Source organism: Rhodamnia argentea, chromosome 10 (assembly GCF_020921035.1).
Source record: "Rhodamnia argentea isolate NSW1041297 chromosome 10, ASM2092103v1, whole genome shotgun sequence".
Taxonomy (NCBI): domain Eukaryota; kingdom Viridiplantae; phylum Streptophyta; class Magnoliopsida; order Myrtales; family Myrtaceae; genus Rhodamnia; species Rhodamnia argentea.
Window position 1 is genome coordinate 3973808 of NC_063159.1, and position 23325 is coordinate 3997132.

Below are 23325 nucleotides of genomic sequence, written 5' to 3' on the forward strand. Positions count from 1 at the left end.
CATTGCATTGGCATATAATTGGGCAAGCAGAACACTTAATTTAGCATGCGTCTAGACTAGGCACGGGATGGAAAAATACACCGAGAAGATTTGAAACTTCAAGGACTGTATTGCAAATACTTAAAATTTCGGGGACCGTATTGCAAATACTTGGAACTTCGAGGGATCTGTATTGCAAATACCAAAAGAAGATGAAGAAGGGAAGATGATGAAGGGAAGATAATGAAAAGAAGATGAAGAAGGGAAGATGATGAAGGGAAGATAATGAAGGGAAGATGAAAATGGAAGGTGAAGAAATGAAGATGAAGAAGGGAAGATGAAAATGGAAGGTGAAGAAATGAAGATGAAGAAGAGAAGATGAAGATGGAAGGTGAAGAAATGAAGGTGAAGAATGAAGGATGAAGAACTTTGCCTATAAAAGAGAGAGCTCTTGAGAAGAGTTTTAGAAGGGGGAAGTGGAAGAGAATTGAGAGAGAGAGTAGAAGAGAATTGAGAGAGTTTTTAGGAAGAGTGGAAGAGAATTGAGAGAGTTTTTGAGAGGAATTTTTAGAGAGGAAAAAGAGAGTTCTTGAGAAAAATTAGAAGAGAAAATTCGAGAGTGAAGAAAAGAGTTTTAGTCGAGCATCATCTTCGACGAGTCTCGACAAATATTTCGCCTCTCGCCACCCAACAACGCCATTGCTTGCCATTTTCGACGACAGCCGCGTTCTTCCCGCTCCGAGATCTTGAAGGGAACTATAACGTGTATGTGAGTAAGTTTTTGTGTAATAGAAGGTAATCCTTTCCATCTCGATCTACAAAAATGTAATCGTTTGGTTTGAACATTTGTTTGTTTATTTTAGACATGCTACGTGTTCCAAATTTTAGCATTATTACATGTTAATTTATTTCTGTAAATACTCGTGCTTGGCTGCGTTTTCTTTCTTTCTAAATCATCCATGGTGTATATCGCACAAAGTTCAATGTTTTACATTCTCATAAAAAAGAAGATAAAAAACCAAAAAATTGCATCTTTGAATTTCAAGTAAAATCCATCAAAATTGCCAAATCAAATATTTTTCATGAAAATGGTACCGAAAGGGCGTTAGAGTAATCTAGCGTAACCAAATCCCCGAATTCAAAATCTCCGGTTCGCGGAAATAAGATAGTTTTCTCCCGCTATTTTATTTAGGTTTCTAATCAACCTACCGAAAATGATTAGTGGCGACTCCAAATTCAAAACACGTTGCATGTTAATTATTTAAACCTTAAGTTGCGATTTGGTATGGACTTGGGAGAGTCCGAGTTAGGTTAATTAATTAACCTGATAATCCATTAGCCCGAAAATTAACTCGTTTATTTTTCTAGGTCGCGACACGTACCCAAAAATTTGTTGTTGCCTAGTGTCGATCCCCGCTTGCGTTGGATGTTTTTTTATCATATGCCGACGGAATGTTACGTAGCCGTCTCCTTTGATAAATTTGTATGTCTGCGAACAATATTTACAATTTATATTATACTTACCTTCGCTTTCATCATATACCTTGTTGAAGTGCAGTCACAAATCGGATGTACTATCTCAACCCTTCCATTCCAGCTCATTTGCTGTCGACATTTTTTCGACACCAATAGGAGGATGAAGACTTTCTTGTGTTGGGACGTACTCGATGTTCGGAATGGGAACAACGTTGATATTATGGTCATCGTCTTCCCAATATGTATACTCACGAAGATCATATCCAGGAAGAGGATACTCGGAATCTCCCATCGCCATCTTGGCATTTCCAGTATTTCTGCTTCCACTTGCCATTTTTGAGAGAATTGATCCGAAATCCGATTGAGAGAATTGATGCGGGACTGAGAGAATTGAGCGGATTGAGAGAATTTGAGAGAATTGTTGAGAGGATTTATGAGAAAAATGAAAGGGGGAAGATAGATATTTATAGAGAAGGGGAAGGTTATTTAACTTTAAACAAAAAAAAATTTGGGGAGGCTAATTTGGCCGTTGCAACAAGAGCCATTACGGTTGTTGGGAGGGGGAAGAGCCCAACGGCTCTTCCACCCCCCCCACCTTTTATTTTTATTTTTTTTACCGGTCGGAACCGTAGGCCCGGTCAACGGGCCGATTCCGGGCCCCCGGTTCCAAATGGCCTCGTCTAGGTGGTGGCAACCTTTTTGGTTCCAAACATGGCTGCTCGAATAAGAATGTCCCTTATATCATTATGTTGTGTGACAAAGAGACCAGACTTTATGCGGATTACATCGATTCTCAAGATGTAATGTAAATTACCTATATCCCTTCATTAAATTATGTCTTGAATTTGAGCCATGTACGAAACATGACATATTGGGAGAATTTTGATTGTTAAAAATCTAGAGTGGCCTTTAATTAGAACCGAAGTTCGATTTAGAGGGCGGTGGAACTTAATAACACTGAAGATTGGTTTTTGTCGAAAAACAAGAAAATTTCATGTTCGACTAGTTTGACAAATCAAGAAAGTGGACTCTTCATAGGGATCCATACATTGGATTCCTTTTGCAGGACAAAAGAAGTACAAAAACAAGAGGCTCCCATATGTTGTCTAAATATATAGTTACTTGTGGCACATGTAGTAATGATAGGAAAGAAGATAAGAGCCTAGTTTTGCTTTGGAATTTGCTAGCATAACATTTTTTTATGGTTATGAGAATAACATCATGTCGTGAGCCACGAATTCTTGAAGGAGCGGACTCCATAATACTTTTTAATTATTTGTTATCTATTTTTTGTGCCTCACAACATGTTGCTAATCTCACAGTTGAAAAGAAAATGTTATGTAATTATATTCCCTTCCCACAACCATACAAAAGGAAAAGAAGACTTCATAGGTTGGCTTTCATGAGCCATTGCATGGAGAAAAAAAAAACATGGAGATGTCCATGGTTCAACCATAACTAAAGCTATTAGTTGGGCTCGAACACTTGGCGATTTGTGCCGTGAGCTTTATATTCAAATTGAATTAATTTATTTATAAACACTGTGAGCATGGAATTAATTTCAGTAGTGGAAACAATTGAGCGTGTGATCTATTGTAACTTTGATTGTCTGATTATTGGTGGATTATTTGCTACTGGCTCTTCCCGTGAGTAGGTACCGATTGTCAAACCGAACCACGTAAATCTTTTGTGTTCTTTACTGTTCATCGTTTATTTCTTTGGTTATCTCTCGTTGAATTAATTGCATGATCTTGCCAATTTTCATGTTTCTTTGCCAATCCTTTAATAAAAATTTACTTGTAAGAGCTCTTATGAACTTTTGCAAAAAGATTACGTTAATTCCTATTAGGATCAAATCATTTACATAAAATCAAGAAATAAGCAATGATTCTATCATGTTTGTAAATAAAGAGCAAGGCATTTGATTGGGAATGGATGAATCCAAATGAAATGATAAAGAATCTAAGTGCTTGACACTATGCGATTAGGATGTGACTTATTGACAAAACCCGATTGTTGTTGCATATATACTTACTCCATAAGAGTGCCATATAAGAAGGCTCTTTTGACATCTAATTGTAAAAAAGGTCAATTGGTTGGTAAGGCTAGACAAAAACAAAATCCATATCGTGGCAAGTTTAACAACTAGAATAACTGTATGGCCATAGTCAAGTCCCACCTATTAGTGGAATCCTTTAGCGACAAGTTGTGGCTTGTATCGAGCTATGCTACCATTTGAGTTCTACTTGAATTGAAATAACCACATACTCACTAGTATTATGATGTTCTAGGGGTACAAGCTGTCATATACCATTTTGGAGGATTATATTAAATTCCTCCGACACAGCAGCTTGTTGGGTCTTTTAAGGCTTGGGAAACACAAGTTCGTTTGGGTGAGGGAGGTAAAGGATATTTGGTGGCTGTGTGTATATGTTTGGCTTTGTAATGTTATTGTGGGAGTGAATGATCATCAAATGAGAACATGTGGGTATCAGTAACAATTGTGATGGGAGAAGTACACTAGAATAGACGTGGCATGTTTCTCGGAATCGCCGGTTCCGGTTCCTACAAAAGGTGGAATCGGAGGTTCCGGTTTCCTTTTATAAATTTAATTTTTAAAATAATAAATAATGAAATAAACATAATAAATTATAATCAAATTATATATTGTAATAAAATTTGGGAAAAAGAGAGAGAGAGAGAGAGAGGAATTGGCTTGAACTTAATGAATTATCATTAAGCGCCTACATATCTTCTTGGGGATAGAAGAATCAAAGCCCATATAATTCTTTTACCTTTGATAACTCCAACTTACCTCATCGTCAATCGTCACTACCTGTTGTGGTACCCGTGTCGGTGGTATCTCCACAATCCTCACTAAAGAATTCGTGTTCTCAATCCAGCTCTTGGTGTGGAAATCTAGCCTTCGTCCAATCGTCGACATAAGCTTGAGCTTCCACGGACTCCGGACTTAATCTTGAACGGTGAGAGTCCAAAACTAATCCTCCAGCACTAAATGTTTGTTTAACAGAATCTGTCAAAGAAGGGGTTGCTAATATCTGGCAAGCGATGAGGGCGAAAACTGGGTAATAGATTGGGCGACTCTTCCACCTCTCCAAGATTTGAAAATATGTATTGTGTTTGGTATCACAAAACTCAAATTGAGTGGTTAAATATTTTTCTAATTCAAAATACTACATGTTGCCTTCTTTTTTTCTTATCTACTCTTGAGCATATTGTACCCTCTACTAAGTGAACCACCATCTTCGCTTTCGAGTCGAGTAGATTGTAAATATCTACAATCACTTAAACCACATCTACTACAAAATTCTCTATATAATACTACTATAGATTTTTTAACCTCTCATTGTATATTTGAAATATCTATTACATCTTCCAAATGTAAACAATCATAATAATACACATTCATATAATCTAGTAAACCATGTAATTTAATATGTGGATAAAAAATAATACCAACTAAATAGACAAGAGGAATTTTGAAATAATAATGTAACCATTTTTCTCGCATTACTAAAATAGTCCCGGCTAATTCAGTATCTTTTTCATATTCACTAAAAACACCACCAATATTAACACACTCTATTAAAAATAAATACGCAGTAGGATAATAAATACCAGATAAAGTATTAGTAGCATCATTAAAAAATTTCAAAAATTCTAAATTTTTTTTGTAAATGTCCTAATATTGGGGAAGTAAATTAATTTCAAGAACATTTTGCGAAATAAACATACATAATAAATCTTTGTAATCAAAAGTTTGACGAAGCAACTCGTAGGTAAAATTCCAACCAGTTGGAATATCTTTTAGAAACCTTTTTGCCCTTCTCACATGTTATTTACAAAATTTTACCCATGCTTTCGTAAAATGGACACGACTCCAAAAAAGTTGTACGATTCTTGTCAGTTATTTATGATCACACAATCTCTCAATCAATGAGTGTTTTATGCAATATACGATGATGATGTAAGAGTTTACGGTTGATATTATACAGTCCCAGACGATATTGTTAAGGAAGCATTTTCTTTTGATAAAATAAATACCTTCAACTTTAAAGATTTTTGTTTGAGATATGAATGGAGCTTCACTGCAAGGCATTCTTGAGGTGAAAACAAAATGGTTGGGTATTTTAATGCCAGCCTTGGAAGATGGGATATAATTGAAAATGCGATAAAAGGTGGGGTTTTTCTTAGACATTACCTATCCCCGTAAACAAAAACCCTAATTTAAAAAGTCAAGAATCACCATGGCCAAAAACTCCTGCAATGTCACGTGGATTACTACTGGTCGGGCAACGATTTATATCATATTATATTCCAGGGTTTATGTACAGATGGAAGCATGGACTCTTAAGTCACCAGTCGAACTTATAATAAGATATTGTGTTTCTCCTTCATGCGACACCTAAGCCGTGACCTCATCGGCCGGGGCATGGAGACTTCATTTGGACCTGACACTGACGCGAGCAATGACAGCACGAAGCCGCCCCTCCGCCAGCACCGCCTTGGAAAGAAAAGCCTCAATCAATGTTCTCTTCTGCTCTATATGAGTAGCACCGGCTCTTCACCTCATTTCACCACATAAAAAAAGAAAAAGAAGAAGAAGCATTTCTTGAGTTTAGATTACCAAAGTTTCAATGGCAGAGGAAGTGATATTGTTGGACTTCTGGCCGAGCCCGTTCGGGATGAGGGCCAAGATCGCCCTGAGAGAGAAGGGCGTGGACTTTGACCTGAGGGAGGAGGATCTCAGCAACAAGAGCCCCTTGCTCTTGCAGACTAACCCGGTCCACAAGAAAATCCCCGTCCTCATCCACAATGGCAAGCCGGTTTGCGAGTCCCTCATCATCGTCCAGTACATCGACGAGACCTGGGGTCCTGAGTCCCCTCTCTTGCCATCCGATCCTCACGAGCGCGCCCATGCTAGGTTCTGGGCGGACTACGTGGACAAGAAGGTAAGACTACAACGCTCAAATATCTCTAACAACACATTTCCTCTATAAGTGTGCTTAACGTCGGAAAATGAAACGATGGTGCAGATTTCACTGGGACGAGTGGTAAGGGCGCCAACGGAGGAGGCCCAGGAGGCGGCGAAGGAGGAGAACATCCAGTGCTTGAAGATGCTGGAGGGAGAGCTTGGGGACAAGGCTTACTTTGGAGGCGAGAGGTTTGGGTATGTGGATGTGTCGCTAATACCGATCCACAGCTGGTTCTATGCTTTGGAGACACTAGCCAACTTTAACATCGGGGAAGAGTGTCCCAAGTTGGTGGCATGGGCCAAGCGTTGCATGCAGAGGGAGAGCGTGGCCAAGTCGTTGCCCGACCCGCACAAGGTCTATAACTTCATGTTGGAGCTCAGGAAGAAGCTTCAGGCGCAGTAACTACTCTTGATTTCTCGTTATGGTCATTTCACGACTCGTTTGCTCAATAACCCTTCTCCTTTGGACGAGGCTTAGCTCTTTCTACTTGTGTGAGTTCCTTTGTGTACTTGAGTGTTGCGGGATCAGCTAATAACTTGTATGCCGCATTTTGTTAATTTCGTTTAGCATATTATGTTTGTGTTATTAGCGAACATGAACCTCAAGTTCCAGCCTTAGCAAACAAAGCAAAAACAATATATAAGGAAATAAAGGTTAGTGGATAGATGGAAAAAGCAAGGAAAATCCAAGTCGGACTGTCTTATGTCTGAGATAAGACCTCTAACAATCTGGTCCAAACGAGAGCGAAGAGCGATCATTGAAGAATTAGATTTCCTATTTCGTCGAAGAATTTCCAACCTTTGACATTTGTTCGAAAATCTAAAACCTGAAACAAATCTCAAATTCGATTTGCTATTGAGAAAATCGTCCTCAAATTCATTTCGTCTTAGAGTTGTTTCTTCCCAATTTTCAAGATACCTCTCTATCTCCTTCGGTAATTTTTCTATCGTGGTTGGTAGACCAGTCAAACTATCACGTACAGAATCTAACAATCTTGTACTTGGATAGCAAGACGTTCAGTGGTCTGAATGCAAATATTCTAGACTAGGGGAATCACAACACTTAATTCTTTGACCTGATATCCAGGTCTTGTAATATTAAACTACACTATCTCTTCATCAAGAAGACAAAACCTTTTTGGTTCATAGGCTATATCTCTGCAGACTCAGCTTTTCCTTCAAAGATTGTCTTGATGCATCTATATGAAGAATTATCAACCTCTTATTTGAAATATTGGATAAAATATACTTTACCGTTATTTCTTACATGCATGTAAAGCGCAAGGTAGCTAATGATTTATGAAAAGACATTAGCTAGAATAAATGAAATAGTATAACTTTCGAGAGACGACCTCTACACATGAAAAGATAGAATCCTCTATCCAAGAACAGAGAAAATGAGTTTGTTAATTTTGGAAACTCTTGCTGCACTTGCCAAGAGTACATGAATTGCTTGACTATTCTTAAGCTTATTCAGAGCAATTTCTAAAATTGCTTTGATGTAGAGTGATATTTCCTCCAATACTCCCTTGTAAGAGAGGTGTTCCATCGCGAATGCCGATCTTGGAATGTATATGAATGAACTGTTGTGGTGCAAGAGGCTTTATTAGTGCATTTGCGAGTTGACCATGAGTTGATGTGTGACATAGTCGCAACAGACCTTTGTTAATCATGCCTCGAACAAAGTATATAATCAATGGCAATATGGTTCACTTTTGGCATGAAAAATAAGAGTAGCACACACATAAATAGCACCAATGTCATCACAATAAAAGCTAGGCGTGGTTGAAGAAGATACTCCAAGTTCATGCAAGAGAGAATGAATCCATGGGAGCTAAGAAGCTTCGCAAAAACAATGGGATACTTGGTTGTGGTGGATGAAGGAGCAAAGGATGTTGGTTTTTTTTATCACTACCATATAAGATTTTGACCAATATAGACAACGTAGGTAGTTGTAGAATTACAATTATCGAGATTGCCCGCCCAATCAGCATCGGAGAATGTATGAAGTGATGGAAAGGGACTACTTTGTAAGTGCAGGCCAAGATTGAAAGTACCTTTGAGATAACGTAAATCACATTTAGCGTACTCCAATATAACTTAATTGGTTGATGCATAAACTAAGTAGTTCTGTTGACCACAAAAGCAATATCATGTCTTGTGAATGCAAGAGAATCAACAATCTTCCTATATTTTGTTCCATCTTTATGAGTTGACGCTTCGACAAGAGTGAGAGAGCTACTCGTAGCTACCAGGCACTACAAAAAAACACGGATTTAGCCACGAAAAATTTGTGATGGAAAAAATTTGTTGCTAATTTCCGACGAAAATAGCGACAAAATGAATATTCGTTGCTATTTATGAAGAAAATAGCGACGAAAAAATTAGTCGCTAATTAGCGACGAATATAGCCACGAAAACAAATGCGTTGCTAATTAGCGACGAATATAGCCATGAAAAAAAATACGTCGCTAATTAGCGACGAATATAGCCACGGAAAAAATTTCGTCGCTAATTAGCGATGAATATAGCCACGAAAAATAATTCGTCACTAATTTGCGACGAAAATAGCCACGAAAAATATTTCGTCGCAATTTCCTTTGCGATGACAATAGGCTTCGTCGCCAATTAGCGACAAATATCTTTTTTTGTTGCAAATTCTTCTCTTAAAAGTTAGCGACGAAAATCAACGTTTGTCACCAATTAGCGACGAACTTTTATTTTCGTCACAAAATTAGCACTTTGAATAAAAATAACAAAGAAAATATTAAAATTACCGACGAATCATTATTTTCGTCACTAATTTTAGCGACAAAATGTATTATTCGTCGCTAATATGATAGAAATAAAAATAAAAAAGAAAATGGTCAATTTAGCGACCAATTAGCTTTTTCGTCGCTAAGGCAGCGATGAAATTTATTTTGCATCGCTAATACTATATAAATAAAAATCACAATAAAAATAAAAAATAATTAGTGACGAGCAATGTTTTTGGTCGCTAATTAGCGTGGAAAACCAAATTTCGTCACAAATTTGCTGCTATCATTTAGCAACGAAAACCTATTTCGTCACTAATTAGCGACAAACCACGTTTTTCGTCACTAATTTGTTGCAAATTCTCTTCTTAAAACTTAGCGACGAAAATTGCCGCTCGTCACTAATTAGCGATGAGCATTGATTCCGTCGCAAAATTAGCACTATGAATAAAAATAAGGAAGAAAATATTAAAATTAGTGACGAATCATATTTTTGGTCGCTAATTTTATATAAATATAAGAAAGGAAATATTCAATTTAGCGATGAATTAACTTTGTCGTCGCTAATTTAGCAACGAAATTCGTTTTTCGTCGCTAATATGCTATAAATAAAAATAAAAGTAAAAAATAAAATATTAAAATTAGCGACAAATTAGCTTTTTATCGATAATTTAGCGATGAACAATTTTGTTTGTCGTAAAATTAGCACTGTGAATAAAAATAAAAAAAATATTTCAATTTAGCGACGAAAATAATTTTTTCGTTGCTAATTTACCGACAAAATGTATTATTCGTCGCTAATATGATATAAATAAAAATAAAAAAGAAAATATTAGCGACAATTTTTTTCCGTCGCTAATTTAGCGATAAATTAGCTTTTTCGTCGCTAAATTAGCTACGAATTGTTTTGTTCGTCGCTAAATAAGCCACAAATTATTTTTTTCGTCGCTACATTTCTCTCTCTTATCTTATTAATCTTTCTTTTGGCGTTACTTTCTAAAAGCCTCCTGTCCTCTCTCTCTCTTGCTTGTACGACGTCTTCATATGCTTGTACGACGTCCTTATCTTCCTTTCTTTTTCTTCTTCTACATCTTCTTCCTTTTTCTTCTTGTTCTTCCTCGTTTCTGCATCTTCTTCCTTTCTTTTTCTTCTTTTTCTTCCTTTCTTTTTCTTCTTCAGCTGAGTGACCCACCTCTACCCGACCACTACAGCCTGCACCACCACCCTCCGTCCACTCCCGTCGCCAGCCACGCCTCGTGGCCAGCCCGCCTCGCGCAAACCGCAACCGGTCGAGATCGTCGCCTGGTCGCCGTAAACCCGAGACCTTCGCCCACAACCCTCCTCCACCTAAGCTCTGCCGCCACCGATCACCATTACCCAGCCACCTCCAACCACGTGAGCTGGCCGAGACCCACGAGATCGACGACGAGCCCGCCGCGAGGACGATTTGAGCTCCCCGCTCGTGAACCCGATGCCCACCCGAACCACCGTAGCCCTTGCTCGGCTTGGCCGCCACCTGAAACTTGCAACCCAAGGCCCTCACCTCGCGGCCCAATCGCACCTCTCCAGCTGCCATCAACTCGAGACCCTCACCTCGGGAGCTCCGAGATCCGCGAGGCCCAAGTACCGACCCGTGAGCTAGCAGCCCCGCCGTGCCGCGCCATCTTCCCCAATAGCCCCGGTGCCATTGTCCAGCCACTATCCGAGCCCTAGCCGTCCGTGGCGTATCGACCCACTGCCGCCGATCGTGGAACCGTGAGCCTTGCGACCCGAACCCGTTAAGTTGACCCAACCCGAGGAACCCACCGACTCCTACGGAACCGTGATATTATTAAGTGCTTAATCAATGTTAAATATAAATTGCAAAATTATTTTTTCTTTTAATTAAATTTAAAATCGAAAAGTAAAAGAAATGATTTTATCTTATGAAAAAAATAAAATTTCGTCGCTAAATTGGGTTTTGCGACGAATTTTGCCACGTAAAAAAATTCATGGTTAATCCGGCGTCGCTAAATTTAGGGACAAAACATTGTGTTTTCGTCGCTAAATTTAGCAACGAAATTTATTTTCGTGGGAAAATTCGTGACTAATTAACGAGGAATAAGTTTCGTCACTAATTTGACACTGAGGGTAATTCGTCGCAAAATTCATGGCCAATTAGCGATGAAACTTATTTCTCGCTAATTAGCCACGGATAGGTATTTGTCCCAAAATTCGTCACTAATTAGTCACGAATTTTTTTTTTCGTCGCTAAATTTTGCGACGCCGAATTGGCAACGAATATTTTTCCGTTGCTAATTTTCGTCGCAAATCAGTTTAGCAACGAATTTTGGTCAATTTTTTGTGGCAAAATCCGTGGCTAAATCCTTGCTTTTTTGTAGTGGGTGTAGCAACCTCCTTGGCTCCACACATGGTTGCTCTACTAGGAATTGTGTTGTGTGAGAAAGAGACATGACATTATGCGGGTCGCCTCAATTCCCAAGACGTAGTGTAAATCTCCTAAATCATTTTGTTAACTTACATCTCAAATTTGAGCCGTATACAAAACTCGACCTATTTAGAGGATTTTGATTTTGTTCAAAATCCGGTGTGGTCTTTAATTAGAATCAAAGTTAGATTTAGAGGGCGGTGGAATTTGATAATATCAAAGATCTGTTAACCGATAAAAAAGTTGACTCTTTAAAGAGATCCGTGCATTTTGACCAAAGAAAAAAAAAAGAGAGGCCGGTGCATTGGACTCCTTTTGCTGCCGAAAGAAAGTACCAAAAGAAGAGGCTTACATTTATCGTCTAAAAATAGGGTTTTTTTCCAATTTAATTTTTTTTAAAATAAATATTTACGAAATTATTTTTTAAAAAAAATATTTACGAGTTTGGGCCTCGCTCGGCGGTTGATCTGCTGAGCTGGGCGGCCGGGCCCCCCCTAACCGCCGACCGTCCCTTTTTTTTTTAATTTCATTTTTTTAAGTGTTTTAATTATTTATACTTATAATATTTAGTTTATTTCGTATTTTTTTAACATGTTTATATTTATTTTATTTATAATTTTTTTCTTGTGAAGCTTATCTTTATAACATAATTAGCAATAATTAATGTAAAAATTTATTAAGATCTATAATTAATAAATAATTTTGTAATTATTTTATCTATAATTAATAAATAATATTGTAATTATGTAATTAATTTAAAATATTCATAAAATAAAATATAATATAGCCACGGGAATATGTTGGAAACCGCAGTAATAGATAGATTAAAAATCGTAGCAAAAGAGTGGAAACGAGTAAAGAAAGGGCAAAACTTTGGAAGAGCTTATCTCATCGCTCGGGCGTCCGTTTGAAACGATTTTTTTTTTATTTCACGTAATTTTTCGAGAGGAATCCATTGGCAAACTGCCATAGGTGGTTTGGCCCGCCTTTTTCCCCCCAAAAATGCCATTTTCCTTGTCAATTTTGCATTTTCTCCCTTCGGTGCTACTTCTCAATATCGAACGTACCCTTGACATATCACCGTTTCGCCTTCCGATTAGATTTTTGTCTGTCCAATAGATAAATATATCATGAAAATCTCATTTTTTTTCATATATCTTACCTATTTTATTTTATGAATATTTTAAATTAATTACATAATTACAACATTATTTATTAATTATAGATCTTAATAAATTTTTACATTAATTATTGCTAATTATGTTATAAAGATAAGCTTCACAAGAAAAAAATTATAAATAAAATAAATATAAACATGTTAAAAAAATGAAATAAACTAAATATTATAAATATAAGTAATTAAAACACTTAAAAAATGAATTTAAAAAAAATGGGCCGCTCGGCTAACCGTTCTTGCAAGAGCAAGTGGCTCGCTCAAGCGGTTGGGGCCGCCGAGTAGCCGGGGGGCCCGGCCCGGCCTACTCGGCGGTTGGGCTGCTGAGCGGGCCTCGCTTGGCAATAGGTCCGCCGAGCGAGGCCCAAACTCGTAAATATTTTTTTAAAATAATTTCTTAAATATTTATTTTAAAATAATTAAATTGGAAAAAAAACCCCTAAAAATGTAGTTACTTGTTGGCCCAAGTAGTAATAAGAGGAAAGAAAATAGGGCCTAACACCAAAAAAAAAAAAAATTTAACTTTAGCATTTGTCACAATTATATTAAAAAAAAATTATTTCATAAAAAATCTCCAACTTTTACTTTTGTCCCAAATCTACCAGTTTAATACCAAAAAAACCGTCAATTTTAACATTTGTCCCCATTATATCCACAACTTTTTTTTTTGTCTCATGAAAACCTTTCAACTTTTATTTTTGTCCCAATTCTACCACCGTCAACCTTTCATCCATAATCGCCGTTAGTTAATCCTTCGTGGCTCGAGTTTTCTCGCCAAACTTACCAATGAATTTTCAAAATTTATAAACAGTAGGTTTCGAGGACAACGAGATTATAGATCGTTAGTCCAAATATCTCCTTGTCTAGCCATTTTTTGGACTACCGAGTATTGAAGAGAATATGAAACGTGCCGTCGTGAATGACTCTGTATCTCCCGGTAATAAATAGAGGAAGCAAATAACATAAAAGAAGTTTGTGAGTTTTTTCATGTCGGCTTTGCTGAGAGTATAAGTACTATTATAAAATGTTGAGATGATATATGATATAATGGTCTTGGAAGCCTCAATCTCCTCTTGTGTGACTGCATGAATCCAGCCTTGAGCTAGTAGCCTTTGAAAATTTTCATGCGGCAGAATTTTGTTTTGTTGTGACTGTTGCGACTATAACAATGGCACCATTTGCTGTAGGTGCCATCATAGGGTATTTTCTTATCATGTGGCCTTGCTGTCCATACCCAAAGCAAACTCCGGTTCGATCCAGGCACAATGAATTTTCATGTTGTTTTCCACAAGTGCGACAAACATTATTTTGATATTGCATCCGCATTGTCGGTTGATTATTCCATGTAAATCCAAGCCCTCCAACATTGTTCCTTTTATTTGGAACAAATGATCGCCATCCAATTTGCAAATGTTTTTTGTCACGACGAAAGTTAGGTAAAAAAATTTTTGATTAGGCCTCGCTTGAAAAGTTGTTATTGCTGCTAGCTCCACCAAATCTCTCTCTATGAGTTGAGCACACTCGTATCGGTCATTACAATCCTTCAAGTTCAAAGGCATTAGTTTGCTCCTAATATCTGGTCTTAAACCATCTCGAAACTTCTTAGTCTTGTCTTCATCGTCTTCCACCAACCTAGGGCGAACCTTGGTAATTCTGCAAACTTCGCTTCCGACTGGTACACCATCGGATCATTTTGCTTGAATTGCATGAATTCCTTTTGTTTATAATTATTCTGCATGTATACAATCTAGTCATGAATAGAAATGAATGGTGAAATAGTGGATTCCATCGTTTCTATGGGCCATACTTGGCATTCAGATATCCACTTCAAAGGCCACAATTATCGTGAGCGAAATAGTGGATTCCATCGTTTCTATGGGCCATACTTGGCATTCAGATATCCACTTCAAAGGCCACAATTATCGTGAGCAACCATATTAATAACGAGGAACGCATTTTTGCTTCCATCATATTCTTGTCTCGAGTATAATCCGAGAAACACTTCCTGAAGAATGCCTTGACAAAATCACCCCAAGTCACAGCAGTACCAGCTGGAAACACAATTTCCTTAGATGTTTGTCACTATTGTATGTCATTTCCTTGGAGTTGGTACTAGGGGTAGGGCTATCTTGTGAATATCGTTGGAAGTCGAATATCTTTCCATCATGTTGATCCACGATTTTGCCCCTTTAGGAATTTTCTACTCCAACAACTTGGTGGTTTAAGCTTTAAAAATTGCTCAATTAAGTCTTGCAAATGACAATTGCTATTTCCCGCACTAGAGGCAGCTTGCTATAGTGCTTGCCTTTCCATCAAATTTTCAACGTTTGCATGCGCTAGGAGGAATCCTTTCATCCGAGGATTTTGCTCTGAATTACCGCAAGAGCTGATCATATCCTATAAGCCCTAGACATATCACTTAACTTATTCGCTAACTATTTAGCAAAAAATATTACTTATACTACACAGCCAAACAAAAACAAACACATGCATTTAGCATTTTATACTCACGTGGTCTATTCCACTATTCTAATCGCTAGGCGTAGCTTATCACTCAATCGGTAAACCTGCTATAATACAAAATATGCCATAACGCCCCAAAACATTGCATTTGACACGTATTCTTTCTTGTTATTACTCATATTTATTATTAGCGTGTAGAACCACAACATCCTATAAAAAAAAAAATTGCACGAGTTTAATTAATATACATAGACTTCTTTATATTGACACCACTAGTCACCAACTTCATGCAGTAATCAAACAAAAACATTACATTAGAAGAAGATTGGATCAACTAGCGCCACTGCACTCATCCTAACCCAAAAGTGAGCCTAAACGTTTAACAAACCATCATCCACTTAGGGGTTGACGGCCACCGGTATCATCTTGTCCCTCCAGCGCCATATCCGAGGGACTATAAAATCCTCTCAAAGGTCCGACCGTCTCACCATTTATATTGACATAACATGCTGTGAAACGCTAGGGGAGAAGCTCAGGGAACTCTATATCCCTCCAGATAGTGGAACTACACTCATCACGCACCATACCGAATCCCGGTACACGTATATCTCGACCCTTTCATTCTATATAGTGGGGTATTCCAAAGCACAGCGTAGGAAGAGATCCAACTTACAAATCTGAAAACAAAACAAAAATAAGGGAGGGCTGATGCCTAATAAGTGAAATCTCTAAGTTTGAGGCAAGAGATCATCTCACCACTCAAATACTCTTACTATTTACCTTCAAATAAATAGTGAGTTTTCGGCACGTACTTAAGCTTCCTCAACAAGTGCTAAACTAAAGATTGTCCTAAACTTGGGTTGAACAGTTTTGTATAATTAGCATTAAGGCCAACCTCTCTTTTCGCAAGACCAAGGACAAATATGCCGCCTTTTTTCTGCCACATCTTTTGGGCTTTATGGGCTTGACTCGTAGCTCTTTCAACAGAATCAAGCCGATCGTTGACCAATATGGCCATCCTCTTTTGCAAGAGCATTTCCCCAGGCGGTAGCAAAGAATTTCGTTAACAGAATATTTAACTTTGCTTCGCGACCCACTATGTGAGCCGTCTACCGGCCTCCTTTTTCGTAAATAATTTTTTTTTTCATTTTCGTATAAAAAGAAAAATGGAAAACTAGGTCTTTTCAACAAAATATAGGCTACTCTTACGTGATAAGAATATTATAAGAATATCTTCTGAATTATCTATGCAATGGAAAAAGAAGGAGGAAAAACTAAGCTTTCCAAAGAACTGTGGCGTTAATGGAAATTCAGTAAATATTTAAAGATTTTTGTTTGAGATACAAATGGAGCTTCACTGCAATGCCAAAAGTCATGAATCACCCTGACCAAGAACTCCTGCAATTCCACGTCGATTGCCACTAGTCGGGCAACGACTTATGATTGTTCTTTTTATTTACAGACGAAATCTTTGGCTCCAAGTCAAGGGCGAGACGATTGTGTGCAAGCACAAAATAAACAAGTAGAGAGGAGAAGGAAGCACCCACCAGTCGAACTTTAGGGTAAGATTTGTTGTTTCTCCTTCATGTTACACCTAAGCCATGACCCAATCGGCCTGCCATTGAGATTACATTTGAACCCGACAGTGACGCAAGCAATGACAGCATCAAGCAGCCCCTCCTCGAAGGAAAAAGCCTCAGTCAATGTCCTCTTCCGCTCTATATAAGTAGCACCTGCTCTTTAACCTCATTTCACCACAAAAAAAGAAGCATTTCTTGAGTTCAGATTATCAGAGCTTCAATGGCAGATGAAGTGATATTGTTGGACTTCTGGCCGAGTCCGTTCGGGATGAGGGCCAGGATTGCCCTGAGAGAGAAGGGCGTTGACTTTGACCCGAGGGTGGAGGATCCCAGGAACAAGAGCCCCCTGCTCTTAGAGACCAACCCGGTCCACAAGAAAATCCCCGTCCTTGTCCACAATGGGAAGCCGGTTTGCGAGTCCCTCATCATCGTCCAGTATATCGACGAGACCTGGGGTCCTGAGTCTCCTCTCTTGCCTTCCGATCCTCACGAGCGCGCCTGCGCTAGGTTCTGGGCCGACTACGTGGATAAGAAGGTAAGACAACTATGATCAATCTTTCAACCATTTTCTTGTTAAGTGCACTTGACGTCAAAACATGAAACGATGGTGCAGATACCAGTGATAGGAGCGGTATGGGCGTCAACGGGGGAGGCCCAGGAGGCGGCGAAGAAGGAGTACATTGAGGGCTTGAAGGTGCTGGAGGGAGAGCTTGGGGACAAGGCTTACTTTGGAGGCGATAGGTTTGGGTATGTGGATGTGTCGCTAATACCGTTCTATAGCTGGTTCTATGCTTTGGAGACATTTTCCGACTTTAGCCATGAGGAAGAGTGCCCCAAGTTGGTGGGATGGGCCAAGCGTTGCATGCAGAGGGAGAGCGTGGCCAAGTCCTTGCCCGACTCGCACAAGGTCTATGACTTCATGTTGGAGCTCAGGAAGAAGATTCAAGCGCAGTAACTACCCTATGAGTGTTTCATTATGGTCGTTTCATGACTCTTTTGTTCAATAATCCCTCTCCTTTGGAACGAGGCTTCGCTATTTCTACATTTGTGAGTTCGTTTTTGTACTTGAGTGTTTCTGGATCAACTTAACGTTTGCGTTGTTTGCGCACATGTACCCCAAATTTACAATTTTCATTTTTGATGAAGATCCTTTTCATGCATTATTGACCAATTTTGCTCCCGATATTTATCTGAATGCACGACCAACATCACCATCAAACATGAAAACATAGGAAACAAAGCAAAAATAAATAGTTAAGGAAATGAAGTTAAGTGGGTAGACGAATAAAACAAGGAAAATCCAATTCAGGCCGTCTTTTGGTTGAGACAAGGCTTGTAACTACCTAGTCCAAACGAGAGCGGAGAGTGATTGGTGAAGAATTAGATTTCCTATTTCATCAAAGAATTTCCAAACTTTGATATTTGTTCGAAAATCTAGAACTCGAAACAAATCTCAGATTAGATTTGCTTTTGAGAAAATCATCGTCAAATTCACTGTGTCTTAGAGTCCATTCTTCCCAATTTATCGGTTACCTCTCTATCTAGTTCTGTAATTTTTCTATCAAGGTTGATAGACCAGTCAAACTCACGTACAGAATTCAACAATCTTGTACTTGGATCCCTGCACGTTCCATGGTCTAAATGCAAACATTCTAGATTAGGGCAATCACAGCACTCTTCAAGAAGACAAGATCTTGTTGGTTCACAGGCTATAACTCTGTGGACTTGGCTTTTCCTTCAAATATTGTCTTGATGCATCTCTCTCTGAAGAATTTTCAACCTCTTGTTTGAAGAATTGGGCAAGATACACATTACTGTTATTGCATAGATGAATTTAAAGTACACGGTAGTTAATGATTTTTCAAAGGGCATTAGCTAAAATAAATGCAATATAATAACTTAACTGAGATGGCCCATCTAACCACTCTGAAAGAAAAAATATCAGTTTATCAATTTTGAAAACTCTTGCCGCACTTGCCAAGAGTGCAAGAATTGCCGGACTATTCTTGATTTGATTGAGAGCGATTTCAAGAATTGCTTTGCTGTAGAGAGATATTCCTCCAATGCACCATCGTAAGATTGGCATTCCATTGGGAATGCCGATCTTGGATCATAAGTGAGTAAACTATTGTCGTGTAAGAGGCTTTGTTATTGCATCCGCAAGTTGATCATAAGTGGACGTGTGCCACACTCGTAATAGAATTTGTTAACCATGCCATGAACAAAGTGATAATCAATGGTAGCACATTTCTTTTTGGAGTGAAAAAATGGATAACTACATACATAAGTAGCACCAATGTTTTCACTAATAAATGCTAGGTGTGGTTTAAGAAGATACTCCATTTCATGCAATAGACATTAAGGCTATGTGAGCCACAAAGTTGTTGCAGAAACAAAGCTACACTTGGCTTCGGTGCATGAATGAGCAAAAGGCCTGTTAGAATGCACGTATAAGTTGTGTTATAGAAGTCTCACATCGGAGAATTGCTGTGGTCTTGAGTAGTTAATATATCCTAGATGATTCATAAAGGCAAACCTTGACAATTCTGCAAACTTCGCTTTGTACTGGTCCACCATCAGATCTTTCTTCAATTGCGTGAATTCCATCACCTTCTTATCTTGAGCACAATCTGAGAAATATTTCACGAATAATGCCTTGACAAAACCATCCCAAGTCACAGTAGCACCAGCTGGAAACACAATTTCCTTAAATCGTCTCCACCAGTGCTTGGAATTTCCTTAGAGTTGGTACTCAACTAGGGCTATCTCGTCAAATCCTGTTACGAAGTCGAATGTCTTTCCATCCTGTCAATCCATGATTCCGCCCCTTCAGGATTTCCAACTTCAGCAAACCTTGGTGGTTTCAGCTTCAACAATTGCTTGATTAAGCCTTGCAAGTGACGTTCGTCATTTCCCGCACTAGAGGCAGCTTACTATAGCGGTGGCCTTTCCATTAATCATTTGATATCTGCAACCGCCAGGAGGATTCTTTCCATCCAAGGATCTTGCTCCAAAGTACCACAAGAGCTCATCTCGTCTTATAAGCCCTATGCATACCACTTAGTAGCTAACTATTTAGCAAAAAAAAGAAAATTTACTTGTACTGTACACCCAAACAAACACAAACACGTCCATTTAATATTTTATACTCGTGAGGTCTATTCTACTATTCTAATCACTAGGCACGCCTTATCACTTCATGGGTGAACCTTCTATGATACTAGAAAGGCTGAGATGCCCCAGAACGTCACGCGCAACACTGTGTTTTCGGGTTATTACTCATATTTATTATTAGCATGCAAAAGCACAACATCCTATAAAAGAAATCGCATGAAGTTAATTAACATACATATGCTTCTTTATATCGACACCACTAATCACCAACTTGATACAATAATCAAACATATATAAGTCCTGAGAAAAAAAGATCGGATCAGCTAGCTCCACTACACTCATACTAACCCAAAAGTGAGCCCAAACGTTTAACAAATCACCGTCCACTCAGGGGTTGACAGCCACCAGCATTATCTCGTCCCTCCATCGCCATGTCCGGGGGACTGTCGAACCCTCTCAATGGTCCGATTGTCTCACCATTTATGTCAACATACCATGCGGAGAAACGTTCGGGGAGAAGCTCAGGGAACTTTATATCCACCTCCGAGGGTGGAACTACACTTAACATACACCATATCGAATTCAGGTACATGTACATCCCGATCTGTTGAATATCTAAATTCGATTCTATCAACGATACAAAAAAGTAATGAAAATTTGCACAACACAAGAATTTACGTGGTTTGGCAGCGGAGATGTTCCGCCTACCTACGTCTACGGGGAGATGAGATCTGTTTCACTAATAACGTAGAAAAGTGTACAGCCACTCTTTCTCACACCCTCTCTATCTTTAGAGACATGTTTCGCCCTAAATATATATAGCGAAACCCTACATGGCACAAATTACAAAATTGCCCATATAGCCTAAAATATTTAATTTTCCTATAGAAATCTTTCTATAACTCGAACATAAAATGCCTCGACAGCTCGAGGGCGCCGCCTCCGCGACCCCCGCAAGGACGGTCCCCCCGGACCCCCGCCCTCTCACCCGGGAGCGAGACCCCCGTGCTGTCCAATCGCAGGAGGCCTTTCGGAACCGCCTCATAATCTCTTGGATAACAGAATACAAGATATCAAGCTCAACACGATCCTCTTGTTCTGTAGGGGTATTCCAAAGCATAACGCAGGGGGAGATCCATCTTACAAATTTGAAAAAGAAAATAAAAATAAACACGCAAACCGAGGCTCAATAAGTGAAATCTCTAAGTTTAAAGTAAGAGATCACCTCGCCACTTAAACATGCATATTATGTTACCTTAAAAATAGGTAGTGTGCTTTCCTCACGTACTTAAGCTTCCTCAGCAAGTGCTAAAGATTGTCCTAAAACTTGGGTTGAACGGTTTTGTATAATTAGCATTAAGGTTGACCACCCTTCTCCCAAGATCAAGGACAAATGTGCAGCCTTTTTCTGCCATATCTTTTGGGCTTTATGGGCTTGACTCGTAGCTCTTGTAGAATTTATTTTATCTTTCAATAGAATCAAGCCCATCGTTGACCAATATGGCGTTCTCTTTTGCAAGAGCACTTCCCCCTGCTGTAGCAAAGAATTTCGATAACAGAATATTGAACTTTGTTTTGCGACCCACCATGTGAGCCTTCTACCGGCCTATTTTTTTATAAATATTTTTTTTTTCCTTTTCGTATGAAAAGAAAAATGGAAAACTAGGTTTTTTTTCAATAAAATATAGCTATTCTTGCTTGATAAGATTATTTTCCGATTTTTTTCAATAAAATATAACTATTCTTGGTTGATAAGAATATTTTTTGGGCACTGTTATGCCAACCTTGAAAGATGGGATAAATTGGAAAATGAGATAAAAGGTGGGGTTATTGTATGACTTTAACCTTCCACGTTGATTACCACTAGTGGGCCAACGACTTATAATTGTTCTTTTTAATCCGCAAGAACTAATATTGTCTTGCATAACTATGTGTAATTGTTTACTTTTGAGCCGTAAACCTAGGGTTTATTTACAGATGAAAGCTTTGGCTCCAAGTCAAGGGCGAGATGATTTGTTACGCCTAAGCCATGACCTAATCAGCCGGGCATGGAGACTAGATTTGGACCCAACACTGACGCAACAGATGACAGCATCAAGCAGCCCCTCCTCGAAGGAAAAGACTTAGTCAATGTTCTCTTCTGCTCCATATAAGTAACCTGCTCTTAACCTCATTTCACCACAAGAAAGGCATTTCTTGAGTTTAGATTACCCGAGCTTCAATGGCAGATGAAGTGATATTGTTGGACTTCTGGTCAAGTCCGTTTGGGATGAGGACCAGGATTGCCCTGAGAGAGAAGGGCGTGGACTTCGACCCGAGGGTGGAGAATCGCAGGAACAAGAGCCCCCTGCTCTTGGAGACGAACCCCGTCCACAAGAAATCCCCGTCCTCGTCCACAACGGGAAGCCGGTTTGCGAGTCCCTCATCATCGTCCAGTATATCGACGAGACCTGGGGTCCCGAGTTCCCTCTCTTGCCTTCCGATCCTCATGAGAGGGCCTGCGCCAGGTTCTGGGCCGACTATGTGGATAATAAAGTAAGACAACAATGCCCAATCTTTCAACCATTTCCTTATTAAGTGCACTTGACGTCAAAACATGAAACGATCGTGCAGATAATTCCTGCGGGGCGAACCGCGTGGGCGTCAACGAGGGAGGCCAAGGATGTGGCGAAGAAGGAGTATATCGAGGGCTTGAAGGTGTCGGAGGGAGAGCTTGGGGACAAGGCTTACTTTGGAGGCGAGAGGTTTGGATATGTGGATGTGTCGCTAATACCGTTGTATAGTTGTTTCTATGCTTTGGAGACATCGGCCAACTTCAGCCACGAGGAAGAGTGCCCCAAGTTGGTGGGATGGGCCAAGCGTTGCATGCAGAGGGAGAGCGTGACCAAGTCCTTACCCGACCCGCACAAGGTCTATGACTTCTTGTTGGAGCTCAAGAAGAGTAACTACTATTGAGTCTCATTATGATACTTTCACGACTCTTTCATTCAATAATCCCTCTCCTTTGGACGAGGCTTCGCACAGTGCCTTTCAACCGGGGTACACCGCCGATAAGTCAGTTACTCTATCTACTTTCAGGAGTTCTTTTTTGTGTTTGAGTGTTTCAAGATCAACTGACAACTTGTATACCGCATTTCATTAGCTTGGTTTAGCAGCTAAAGTAAACTAGAAGTGACAAAACTTATGTACAGCGCTCACTTTCGTGCCAAAACTTTAAAAAAGATCACTTAAGTGCCAATTTTTTTGAAAAAAACGATCACTTAAGTGCCAACTTCTTTTAAAAACAATCATTTCAGTGCCAATTTCAATTTGAGCTAACGTGGCTTGCTGAAAATCCGACACGTGCTATGTTTTATTAA

At 39.1% G+C, this 23325-nt stretch overlaps 2 protein-coding genes and 1 pseudogene across 2 annotated transcripts; all 3 read left to right on the forward strand.

Moving 5' to 3' along the window:
* The first annotated feature begins 6016 nt into the window (after nucleotides 1-6016).
* On the forward strand, nucleotides 6017-6898 carry LOC115745733 (probable glutathione S-transferase). The gene is made up of 2 exons (XM_030681302.2): nucleotides 6017-6428; nucleotides 6513-6898. Exons 1-2 carry the CDS (start codon nucleotides 6114-6116, stop codon nucleotides 6852-6854), a joined length of 657 nt encoding a protein of 218 aa, XP_030537162.1. The 5' UTR covers nucleotides 6017-6113; the 3' UTR covers nucleotides 6855-6898.
* Nucleotides 6899-16963: 10065 nt separating this feature from the next.
* LOC115745728 (glutathione S-transferase U19-like) lies at nucleotides 16964-17894 on the forward strand. Its single transcript, XM_030681294.2, has 2 exons — nucleotides 16964-17387; nucleotides 17466-17894. Exons 1-2 carry the CDS (start codon nucleotides 17073-17075, stop codon nucleotides 17805-17807), a joined length of 657 nt encoding a protein of 218 aa, XP_030537154.1. The 5' UTR covers nucleotides 16964-17072; the 3' UTR covers nucleotides 17808-17894.
* Nucleotides 17895-22164: 4270 nt separating this feature from the next.
* LOC115745731 lies at nucleotides 22165-23107 on the forward strand (annotated as a pseudogene).
* Nucleotides 23108-23325: the final 218 nt, after the last annotated feature.